Here is a 13144-nt window from a genome sequence, read left to right on the forward strand (position 1 = left end):
CAGGCCCCTACATTGGCAGTCTTTAGAAAGAACTTGAAGACCTGGCTGTTCCAATGTGCCTTTCCAGAATAGGAATCTCCAATAACAAGTCCCAGAAGCACTTTAGTAGAACTAAGATTGCTGCACACCGCACACTGCACTTGCCCTATAATCCTTACATATCACCTGTCACATCAGCACTTTTAACCTTTGTACCCATTACTCTGGCCTGGCCCAGTTTATAGTGTCTTGATGCATTGATTATTGCTTGTTTAATATTGCTTTAACTGTTTTTAATTTGCTTTAGGTGTTGTACTGTTATGTTGTGTTTTGAGGTCTTGGCCTTTGTAAGCCGCATTGAGTCCTTCGGGAGATGCTAGCGGGGTACAAATAAAGATAATAATAATAATAATAATAATAATAGCAGCTTCCAGATATTTGTCCATTCCTGGGTGGAGTGGCCAGTGTGGACCTCCCAGGCTTGTTGGCTCCTTCCAGCCCAGCATCCATTGCTCTTGGACTCTTAAAAGGACCCAATAAATGTCTGGCGCCACTCCTTCATGCTCGTTTTAAGAGTGCTGGCAAAGGAACAGCCCTGCCGATTTTCTGCCAGGTCTCTCCCAAAACCAGAGGGAAAGCCTCTCAATTGCTCTTCCCTTGACCTCATGGCTCTGCTTCAGGAGTGTGTGTTGGAAATGAAGATGAGATTTTGGCCTTTGTGTTGTACAGGTGTGACTATTCTAGCATAAGGAAAAGGTAAAGGTTTCCCCTGACATTAAGTCTAGTCGTGTCCGACTCTGGGGGGTGGTGCTCAGCTCCATTTCTAAATTGAAGAGCCAGCGTGGAGCACCATTACCTTCCTGCCAAAGTGGTATCTATTGAAAGACTTGTATCATTAAGTTGCTGTGAGTTTTGTATCATTTCATGTGTATCATGTGTGAAGGCAAGGTCACAATTTGCATCTAATTTTCTGGGGCATTTAGTAAAAGTAAGTGTTTTCCCCTGACATTAAGTCCAGTCGTGTCCGACTCTGGGGTTGGTACTTTTCTCCGTTTCTAAGCCGAAGAACCAGCGTTGTCCATAGACACCTCCAAGGTCATGTGGCCGGCATGACTGCATGGAGTGCTGTTATCTTCCCGCCAGAGTGGTATCTAGTCATCTACTCACATTTGTATGTTTTCGAACTGCTGGGTTGGCGGAAGCTGGGGCTAACAATGGGAGCTCACCCCGCTCCTCAGATCTGAACTGTTGACCTTTCAATCAGCAAGTCCAGCAGCTCAGCGGTCGAACCTGCTGTGCCACCAGCGTGTAGTACAAGTGTGGCTATTCTAGTATAGTCAGTTTTGCCAGACTGGAAACTGTAAACAACTCCTGTTTCTTTAATATCTGAGTTAAAGAGGGAATTGCTTCTTCTTATCACACAGTCAGTTGTAGGAATTCTCCCTTTTGCACAAACGTTAAGGGTACAAGAGTGAAGCCATGACACTGGAGGAATTCCATATCCTCCAGTATCCTCCAATGTTTCATCAAATATGAAAGCTGGAGCTATGGCTGCATACAAAAGGGGCGCAAACTATTGGGAAAACCAGAAATCTCCACAGGCTTTTGAAGCAAGACCCTTTCGGAGATGATTTGGCATTCACACTATTTCGAATAATCATACCCTTTTGGAAAGGCATGACCTTGTTAGAGATCATAATCATTTGTAAAGTATTATCTTCCTGACAAGAATTAAAAACTCGCTTCTCCTTAGTGGTAAATACCCACTAGTATTCCTGCAAGGTGATTTAGGTTTCTCAGCTGTTAGACTGATATACCTGGTTATCTCTCTGAACTGTTAGGAACAAAGATATGCCAGTGCATAAAATATATAGCAGATCTTTGGAAGTGTTATTTCAGTCTCCCCAAAAATATATTCCTTTGGAATCATGCTCTCGAGAGACCAAAAAATAAGTAGACTTTGTCAAAAGTTAACATAGAGTTAAGGGGAAAACTGTGGGGATTTGTAAAAAGACATCACGATGTAATGGGTTGACTGGAAAGACATGTGTCGGCAGCTGATTGGCTGACCAGGCCAGAAGCACGAAGTCTAATTGGCTACTGTCTCTAGCTTGCTGCTGAGACAAACGGTTTAAACTGCCACTTTCACCTGAGAGAGTGAAGAGAGCACTGACTGGAAACAGCCAGGAATGAAATGGCTGCCAACTCTCTGAAGCCTGATCATTTCTATGGCATGAAGCATATTTTAAAGACTGTTTAAAACAGGGGTCCTCAAACTTTTTAAACAGAGGTCCAGGTCACAGTCCCTCAAACTGTTGGAGGGCCGGACTATAATTTGAAAAAAACATGAATGAATTCCTATGCACACTGCACGTATCTTATTTGTAGTGCAAAAACACTTAAAACAATACAATAATTAAAGTTAAGTACAATTAAAACAAATATAAACTTATTAGTATTTCAATAGGAAGTATGGATCTGCTTTTCGCTGATGAGATAGGATTGTTGTTGTTGTGTGCTTTCAAGTAATTTCAAACTGAGTGAGGGCCAGGTAAATTACCTTGGAGGGCCGTATCCGGCCTCCGGGCCTTAGTTTGAGGACCCCTGGTTTAAAAGGACTGTTTATTCCCTCTGTTCTCTGTAAGAATTCAGAGAGACTGCTGTATATATTGTTGCTCTGTTTGACCTTTTTGAACTGAAGTAATGATACTGTTACTTGTTACACAAGCCTGAGTGACACTTTATTATACTGCAGGGTATATTTTGGTTCAGAAACTGTGGTAAAGCTTCTGTTTATTTACATTTACAACCTCCAACAAAACCTGCATACCAATATATACATACGATATAGTAAGCAATCTCAATAATATACATAACAATATAGGATAGTATAGGAGGCTTGTAGAAGTATAGGAGGCTTGTAGAAGATTACTATTTCCAACAAAGCACACAGAGAGAGAAAGCTCGTGCCCTGCAGGTACCTCTCCGCCACTGAGCTGCCTGAAGCAGTAGCCAAAGCCAGAGTTCTCGCTGTATCCCTCGCCAGGCTCCCGAGGGCTGCTCTGGGCCAATATGCTGTAGAGGGCTGGGCGTGAAAGTGGGAGGGCATTGGTGTCCCCCGGCCGTCCCTCGCTGACCCTCTCCACCTGGTGGACGACAACCGAGGCCTCGAGAGGATGCTCTACATGGACATTTGCCATTGATGCCACACCTGGAGATGGGAAAGAAGATGGAGAAGAGAGAACGTAACTTTTTTCTGATCGCACAGCTCTGTTTTTCATTACACAGTTACAGCACATTGTCGCAGAACTCAGCACAGTGAGACCCAAAAGTGTTCTGTAGGAGAACTGTAAATACCCTTCCAAACTACAAATCCCATTATTCCACAGAAAAATCTACAGAAGTATTAGTGCTATCAAAGTGTAGCGAAAGTAAGATCACAGATCCCAACCTCAAACCCCACTCTCCACCACAAAAAAATCATCACAGAAAAAGCTCCAAGCTCAATTCCTCAGCACCTTCAGGTCCTCAGAATACCACTACTACTTTCAGTCCCAATTCAAGGTGCAGGTCATCACCTATAAAGCCCTGAATGGTTTGGGACCCACCTACCTTTGTGACCGCATCTCCCACCACAAACCTGCACAATCTCTTCAAACTTCTGGAGAGGCTCTCCTCTCACCCCATGGTTAGACAACACTTGGAATATTGTGTCCAGTTCTGGGCACCACAATTGAAGAGAGATTTTGACAAGCTGGAATGTGTCCAGAGGAGGGCGACTCAAATGATCAAGGGTCTGAAGAACAAGCCCTATGAGGAGCGGCTTAAAGGGCTGGGCATGTTTAGCCTGAAGAAGAGAAGGCTGACAGGAGATATGATAGCCATGTATAAATATGTGAGAAGAAGTCGCAGGGAGGAGGGAGCAAGCTTGTTTTCTGCTGCCCTGGAGACTAGGACACGGAACAATGACTTCAAACTACAAGAAAGGAGATTCCACCTGAACATGAGGAAGAACTTCTTGACTGTGAGAGCCGTTCAGCAGTGGAACTCTTTGCCCCGGAGTGTGGCAGAGGCTCCTTCTTTGGAAGCTTTTAAACAGAGGCTGGATGGCCATCTGTCAGGGGTGCTTTGAATGCAATATTCCTGCTTCTTGGGGGGAGGGGGTTGGACTGGATGGCCCATGAGGTCTCTTCCAACTCTATGATTCTATGATTCTATTCCCCTTTCACAGGGACGACTTGTGGGTACGAGGGAGAAAGCCTTCTCCGCCATGGCCCCCCCCCGACTCTGGAACTCATTACCAGGTGAGATTAGGCAGGTCCCCACCCTAGAAGCTTTTAAGAAAGTGCTAAAAACTTGGCTTTTTCAATGTGCCTTCGGAGAGTGACCACCCAACCCTTTTTGTTAGTTTCCATCTACAGTTTGTTTTCACAATGCACTTTCCCCCACGCCAAAGAAGCCCAAAACCCCACTGCTCCCCCATCTTGGGCTCCTCCCTACAAATACACTTCCTCTACTTCCTACCTCACCCAGGGTTTTAACGTTTTCAACATTTTATCCTACACATTTGGCCCGCCCTCTGTGATTAATTCTATTATGTTATTTTGTATTGATTGTTTCATTTTGTTGCATTATGTATTTTGTTGTGTTTAATTTTCTATTTTCTTGAATATTATTCTGTTGTATTATTTTTGGGCTCAGCCTCATATTAGCTACCCCGAGTCCCCATCGGGGAGATTGTGGCAGGGTATAAATAAAGATTATAATGATAATGATAATAATAATATTAATTATTATTATTATTATTTCCCCATAAAGTAACCTTGGATCTCCTTTGATAATTCAAGATCACCTTTGGGGAGGAATAGGTGCCTAAAGATAAAGGTTTTCCCTTTACATTAAGTCCAGTCGTTTCGGAATCTGGAGGTTGGTGCTCATCTACATTTCTAAGCCGAAGCGCCAGCGTTGTCCATAGACACCTCCAAGGTCATGTGGCCGGCATCACTGCATGGAGCACCGTTACCTTCCCGCTGGAGCGGTACCTATTGATCTACTCACATTTGCATGTTTTTGAACTGCTAGGTTGGCAGAAGCTGGGGCTAACAGCGGGAGCTCACCCCGCTCCCTGGATTCGGACCACTGACCTTTTGGTCATCAAGTTCAGCAGCTCCATTGGGGAGATGATGATGGGGTATAAATAAAGATTATATGATAATAATAATATTAATAATTAATATTATTATTTCCCCATAAAGTAAACCTTGGATCTCTTCCTTTGATAACTCACGATCACCTTTGGGGAGGAATAGGTGCTATTGAGCACCTAAAGGTAAAGGTTTTCCCTTGACATTAAGTCCAGTTGTTTCTGAATCTGGAGGTTGGTGCTCATCTCCAACGCTGGCCAAAGAGCCAGTGTTGTCCATAGACACCTCTAAGGTCATGTGGCCGGAATGACTGCATGGAGCGCCATTATCTTCCCATCGTAGCGATACCTATTCATCTACTCACATTTGCATGTTTTTGAACGGCTAGGTTGACAGGAGCTGGGGCTAACAGTGGGAGCTCATCTCGCTCGTAGATTCTAACCACTGACCTTTTGGTCAGCAAGTTCAGCAGTTCAGCAGTTTTTAACCCACTGCACCACCACTCAGATCCAAACCCTTGGCAAGGGTTAAACCCTGAAACCCTCAAGCTCCACCGCCTTCTTCTGCAGTGTTGCTGCTGCTCTGACCAAGCAAAGAGATGGATCAGCCTTGTCAACTTGGCCCAAGCTTCTCCCTAAGGAACCTGCATGGATCGTGCCCAAAGGGAAAGAGCAACCACGGGAGCTTCAAGGAGGGAATTGGCATAGGCTTGGCCCAATGTGGATCGCTTCCCACAGCTGGACGTTAACCTGAGAACACGGCTTTAAAATGGCTTTTGTGGATTTGGCCCGGATCCCATGTTCTGTTTCTTGCTCTGGACAGCCAAGACTCCCCCTCCCTCCGCCTGGAAGCACAGAGGCAAGGAACAAAGACTACCCTGTGGTCTGTCCCAAATATCTTGAGCAGTTCAGCTGAGCTAAAGGCCACGGAGGGGGCATGGCTGATCCACAAAGCACCTTCTTATGCTTAAGCAATGTGTCTTTCCACTCCCCGCTGTCTCCCAATGGCTTGTTTTATTGTACTGTAACCATGCGGGAGGAAATCGGGATGTTCCCTTATTCACTTCTTCCTAAATATCTGCATGCAACAGACATGTCTGCTATTTATCTCCTTTTCTCTTGGCTGTATACTTCAGATTTTCCAATAACTACTATTTACTTCCTCGACAACTAGCGTTCTTTGTAACAATGCCTTCTTTAACTATCAGTATCTCCTTTCAGCAGAAGGTTCTTTTTGGTCTCAGAAAACAGGGCTGTTAGACTTTGACTTGATAAATAATAATAATAATAATAATAATAATAATAATAGGACCGGGCTGTGGTGCAGTTAGCTGAGTGCTAGCTGCATTAAATCACTACTGACCAAGAGGTCATGAGTTCAAAGCCAGCTTGGATAGGAGTGAGCTTCTTGCCATTCGTCTGGCTTGCTGTCAACCTATGCAGCCCGAAAGACAGTTGCATCTGTCAAGTAAGAAATTTAGTCACTGCTTATGCGGGGAGGCTAATTTAACTAATTTACGACACCATAAAACCTTCCAGCAATGTGCAGAAGAATGAGGAAGCACTCTATCAAAGGAGACGGTGTCACAATGGACGGTGAAGCAGCATCTCCCCCTGTGGCCAGAATCGAGCTGGAATCCAGCATACCCTCATGAAGCCGGAAAAGCTTGGCACAGCTGGAATGTTAAATTGCCTCTGCGTCTGTCTATATATGTTGTTTGTCTAACTGGCATTGAATGTTTGCCATGTATATGTGCATTGTAATCCGTGCTGAGTCCCCTGCGGGGTGAGAAGGGCGGAAGATAAATACTGTAAATAATAATAATAATAATAATAATAATAATAATAATAATAATAACATTACCATTTGCCAGCTGTAAAAGGCCACCCTACTGAGATCTGCACGCATTATTCGCCTACCTGCGTGACCACATTTCTGTATACGAACCCACACAATCTCTTCGATCATCTGGAGTGGCCCTGCTCATGCTCCCACCTCTTTCGCAGGCGCGATTGGTGGGGATGAGGGAGAGGGCCTTCTCGGTGGTGGCCCCCCAACTCTGGAACTCACTTCCCAGAGACATCAGACATGCCCCAACTCTGGCAGTCTCTAGGAGGAGCTTGAAAACGTGGTTGTTCCAGTGTGCCTTCCCAGAATAAGGAAAACTCTCAGCATTATGTCCTCAAAATGCACTTTACTATTACTACTGCTTTAGGATTGACTGCGTTCCCTCATTCTCTCTGAAAATCCTATCCCAATTATATCCTACCTTGTTCACATCAGCATTATTTTTTAATTTTAATCTATCACATTTGGCCCGGCCATTGGTTTAAAATGCTTAAATGTTACTGTTCATTGCTTATTGTCTATTTTGTTTATGTGATTTATGATTTATATTGTATTGATTGTTTATTGATGTTTTATTTTATTGATGTTTGTTTATTGATGTATTGGGGGCTTGGCCTCAGTAAGCTGCACCGAGTCCCTTGGGGAGATGGTAGCGGGGTACATATAAAGTGTTATTATTATTATTATTATTATTATTATTATTATTATTATTACATCACACAGTCCTAGACACTTGGGAAGTGTCCGACATGTGATCCAATACAATAGCCGGCAGAGTGACCTTGTTTGTTGTGGACTCATCTTGTTGTGTTTCAAATAATAATATTTATTTATTTATTTATTTATACCTCACTTTATTCCTCCCAAAGTAGACTTAAACTAGACTTTGCCTTCTATGCTGTTGCATCATATATTTAGTGTTGGGGAAAAACAACCCTAAAATATAAACAGCAGAGCATCCAAAAACAAACAGGATACAAAAGTTGAACATTAGTGAGCAGAGCATGAAGTGCCGTGTCATGTGGCTGTAAAGAATTCAGAACTTAGGAGGCAAACGTGAGTCCAATCTTTAAAAAATCACAAAATGTTTATTTACAATAATAAGAAATAACTGTGTTTCTTAAAAATCAAGAACAGGGCCTGAGCTACTCTAACACCCATCTCTTCTAAGGTTTCAAGAGGGAAAAACTCAATAACTACATGTCTCCTGACACACAAGCAGAGAGAGATCTCAAAGCACACAGCACATACTCTCCATACTAAAGTGTAAGAAGCCAGAAGTCAGATTCAAAAAGGCTTGCGGTAGAAAAACATCCATTTTAAACAACTAATCAGAATGGGAGCAGAAACAGAGAGAAGAAATTAGATATATTCCGACTATTATATAGGAGACATGGGGGAAGGGAAACCCTTAGGTATACCAGTGGTTCTCAACCTGTGGGTCCCCAGATATTTTGGCCTTCAAGTCCCAGAATCAGCTGGTAAACTGGCTGGGATTTCTGGGAGTTGTAGGACAAAACACCCAGGGACCCACAGATTGAGAACTACTGGTCTATGCTAAGTTAACTAACTGCTCCTCATTGGTGAGTGTGGGGTTGGATCCCAACATTTAGCACTCAGGCAATAGGGATAATAAAGATTGCCATGTGTCAAGTGAAAAACTGGTTGATCCAGCCTAGTATTATTAACTATTGGCTGGAATTAGCTTTCCAGAGATCTGGAAGCGGATGCTTTTTGTCAACCAACAGGCTGGAGATCCTAAGAATTTGAGAAACATGCTCTGTCATCACATTCTTCCTCTCTCTCCTTCCTACTCATATTCAGGGTCCCTCTCCCAACCCTATGTCTTACCGTCACGCTCTTCATGGTGGTTGGCAATGGGGAGGGTGTACACAGACTTGGTGACGGACTGCGCTCTCCCATCCGACTGCGCATCAGTCTCTCGGCGCATGTGGGGTTGTCCGTGGGAATGCGGAAGGGCCGGGATGTGACAGAACTTGCCGGTCCAGTTGGGAGGGCAAAGGCACTTGTCCTTCTTGAGACAGACTCCTCCATTTTGGCAGATGAGGGGACACAAGACTGTGGGAGAGAAAGAGCTGTTGTGAGACACAGTCATTATCCTTTCACATTCATTTGCCACCCTCTTTAGATAGCAACACAACTTGTGCAGATTTCCCTTCTGACTTGGGAATAGGTTGTTCCCAACTAGGCTGCATAAATAATGCAGAATTTTACAGAATTCATGTTCAGAGACACAATCCGGAAAAGATGTTCTAGTCTTTCTTGGAAGGCTACAGATGGAAACAATAGTTGGAATATAGCATGTGGCTTGACTTGCTTGCATGCATCGCTTCAAGGCATTTGCGAATCACCAACTTTAGGAAGAGATCCAGTGTGATGTTGTAGTTCATGTCTTTGACTAGACCAGTGTTCAAATCCCCATTCAGCCATTGAAACCCACTGGGTAACCTTGGGCAAGTCACACTCTATTTGCCTCCAAGGAAGGCCATGGTAAAACCATCTGAACAAATCTTGACACCATCATGCAATGTAGTCACCTTATAATTACCTTAAGTTGGAAATGGACTTAAAGTTACACCACAACAAGATGATTTACTTTCAGACTCTTTATTCCATCAATGCGATTGAATCAATTTCTCTCTCTCTCTTGCAGTTTCACAGCCAACTTCACAGCAATCAGAACCCCGAAAGACATCACGTCGGAAAACTCCATTTCTAGGTAAGTGTGATAAGTGGTTGAAATATGAATAGTAATTCGTTTTGGAGATTCGGATGGCCCTTACTTCATTTCATAAAGAATCGGAGAAGTCCCGTTTCGTTTCATAATCTGAATCTTTGGAGCTTCATAGAATAGAATAATACAATCATAGAGTTGGAAGAGACCTCATGGGGCATCCAGTCCAACTTCATTCTGCCAAGAAGCAGGAAAATTGCATTCAAATCACCCCTGATAGATGGCCATCCAGCCTCTGTTTAAAAGCCTCCGAAGAAGGAGCCTCCACCACACTCTGGGGCAGAGAGTTCCACTGCTGAACAGCTCTCACAGTCAGGAAGTTCTTCCTCATGTTCAGGTGGAATCTCCTTTCTTGTAGTTTGAAGCCATTGTTCTGCGTCCTAGTCTCCAGGAAAGCAGAAAACAAGCTTGCTCCTTCCTCCCTATGACTTCCTCTCACATACTTATACATGGCCCTCATCATGTCTTCTCTCAGCCTTCTCTTCTTCAGGCTAAACATGCCCAGCTCTTTAAGCTGCTCCTCACATGGCTTGTTCTCCAGACTCTTGATCATTTTAGTCACCCTCCTCTGGACACATTCCAGCTTGTCAACATCTCTCTTAAATTGTGGTGCCCAGAATTGGACACAATATTCCAGGTGTGGTTTCGTTGGGATTTGTTCCATTAGCAGCAGTGGGGAAGCTTTTGAGGCTCGTTTCTCTGTCATTTGACACCCTAAAACCTGGGAGTGTAGTGACTCACAGTCTTCAGTCCTCAGACTTACAAGAGAGAGAGAGAGAGAGAGGTTAAATTGTGTATCCTTCAACACATACATAAAGACAAGGGCTTGTTCTATCCTGCCGACTCTTGCCTACACCACAGAATCCTCCTGCATCATGTCCCTGCCTGATCCAAGAAGGCTCAGTACCCTCTCCACACTCAACACTTGGGTTGCTGCCCCCTCCCCATGCCCTTCCTGTGCCAGGCGTGTGGAGCTGGGACAGCGCCAGGCCTCCCGGAGGAAGGCTCCTTTGCCACACATTCCCAGGCGTATCTGCGGCTGGCCAGACAGTCTCGGTTGTTCTTGGCTGTCCTGAGCAAGTCCGTCTGGGCAAGGCTGTTGAAGGGATCAGGAAAAGGGCATGTGTCGCTCAGCAGGACTGATGTCAAGAGTGAGGTCAAACTAGGCAGAGGTTATGTCAGCAGGTTGGAATCACACACCAGCAGCATTGCAACATGTATGGACCCCAGACACAAAAGACATAACAAATCAATGAGAAAAATACCCTTCCATCACACTGTCTCCATGTTCACATGTCTCCATGCTGTCTCCATGTTCTCTGGAGACAGCAAACCAGAGCCAAAGTTGTTCAAAAGCAGGCACAATCTCTTCACTGCTCTGAGAAATGAGGATTTATGGCTCTGTGGTTCCATGAAATTTGACTAGCTTGGACCCAGAGGGTGATGTTGAGCACCACTGTCCTCTTTTGCGGTTTCTCCTCTCCACATTGCTGTGTGCACGAAAATACCAGAAGATCTGGGTTGCAAAACATTTTAAGGCTAAACTGGATCTCTATGGCTTTGGACACCCAGTGGAAACAAAAGGACAAATGCCATTGAACTGGTGATGAAATTTCCAGCTCTGTTTCAATGCCTTTTGCGAATTGTGGAAGAACAATTGCAAAAATAATCCCCAAATACGGTGAGCCGTTTGTATTGCAATGACAAGTAATGTAACAAGTAATGAGTAATGAGACGCTGAGGACTTGAGGACTTGTGTTTAATGGCGTTTATTGTTAAAAGGGTCTTTGAGTGAAATTAGCAATAGCTAAGCAAGGGGCTTTGAGTGAAATTAGCAATAGTTAAAGCCTTTAGTAAAGAAACATAAGAAATGTACCCCTCCCTTTAAAACATTTTCCCTGTAGCACAGAGGAAAATGTTTTAAAAACAAGAGGTGCCATGTAGAAGTCATACAAAGTTTGAGCTTACATAGGAAGTTGGTTTGTTGTTAAGCGCAAAGACTGCAGGTGCAAGAAGGTACTTTCTATCAAAAGGTCAAGGGAGGGGGGCTGGAAAGAGAGTACTTTCCATGACCAAAAAACCCCTTGTATTACCTGAGTATAAAGGTTTGCAAAAGCCGAGGAGGGGCGTGGCAGTCTGTGGAAGCACTTGCAGAAGTGCTGTCTGTTCGCCTCATGCCGATCAGCTTGAATAAACGGTGTATTGCATGAGCATATTGGACTCTGTGGATTTCTTTGAAAAAGGACCCCACACCTAAACCCATGATCCCTTACATTGTTTCTACTGCTTTTATATGGTCTATATTATATGTTAATGTTTATAAATTATGTTTTGGTGGCATTGCCTGCCGATTGTAAACCGCTTCGAGTTGCCTTCGGGCTGAGAGGGGTGGTATATAAATATGGTAAATAAATAATCAATAAACTTTGTTGTATTCAGTAAACACCCCACCATCTATCTTAAAAGCCAGCTGTCAGAATTGGCAAAAAAGGTCGGCTTAGCCCCCACTCAGGGCACAAGGAAGGACATATTTCCAGTTCCTTGTACTAGTCAGAGGTTGCATCAAGCAGAAACAGAACACGTTGTCAGAAATCTTAAAAATTAACTAGGTATTTTAATTACAAAAATGTGAGTTAAGCACTGAAAGGGTTAAATGGATGCAATGACTCTATATAAGCGTGTGTGCTGTAGCTTAGTAGCAGCAGTCAGTCTGAGGTGAACCTCAGTGGGAGAAATGTCTCAGTCTGAGAGAAGGCCTCACATTGTGAGGTAGGCCTTCATCTGTGAGAGAACGCTTACAAAAAATGTGAGTCAAGCACTGAAAGGGTTAAATGGATGCAATGACTCAGCAAAAGCTGCAGTTCTATATAAGCGGGTGTGGCTGTAGCTTAGAAGTCAGTCTGAGGTAAACCTCAATGGGAGAAAAGTCTCAGTCTGAAAGAAGACCTCACAGTGTGAGGTAGGCCTTAGTCTAGGAGAAGGCCTAGTTTGTGTGAGGAGCCTTCTCTGTGAGTTAAGCCTCACAGTGTGAGATAGGCCTTCATCTGTCAGAGAATGCCTTGATCTTTGTGAGGAGGCTTCTCTATGAGGTAGACCTCACAGTGTGATGTAGGCCTTAGTCTAGAAGAAGACCTTGTATGACAAGGCCTGATGTGAGAAGCTTCGGTGAAAGAAGCCCCAGGTTGATGGCCTTGTGAGTAAGGCTGGATGCAATGGATGCAATAACTCAGCAAAAGCTGCAGTTCTATATAAGTAGGTGTGCTTGTAGCTTAGTAGCAGTCAGTCTGAGATGAACCTCAGTGGGAGAAAAGTCTCAGTCTGGCAGAAGGCCTCATAGTATCAGGTAGGCCTTCGTCTGTGAGAGAACGCCTCAGTCTGTGTGAGGAGGCTTCTCTGTGAGGTAGGCCTTAGTCTATGA

General features: G+C 44.0%; 1 protein-coding gene across 1 annotated transcript in view; it reads right to left on the bottom strand.

The window, feature by feature from the left end:
- Positions 1 to 13144, bottom strand: part of LOC132780139 (latent-transforming growth factor beta-binding protein 4) — a 95407-nt gene that overhangs the window by 37847 nt on the left and 44416 nt on the right. The window contains 2 exon segments of the mRNA XM_067460851.1: positions 2961 to 3190; positions 8823 to 9050. Coding sequence (XP_067316952.1) covers positions 2961 to 3190; positions 8823 to 9050 — 458 coding nt within the window.

The sequence above is a fragment of the Anolis sagrei genome, chromosome X (genome assembly GCF_037176765.1).
Source record: "Anolis sagrei isolate rAnoSag1 chromosome X, rAnoSag1.mat, whole genome shotgun sequence".
NCBI classification, from domain to species: Eukaryota; Metazoa; Chordata; class Lepidosauria; order Squamata; family Dactyloidae; genus Anolis; species Anolis sagrei.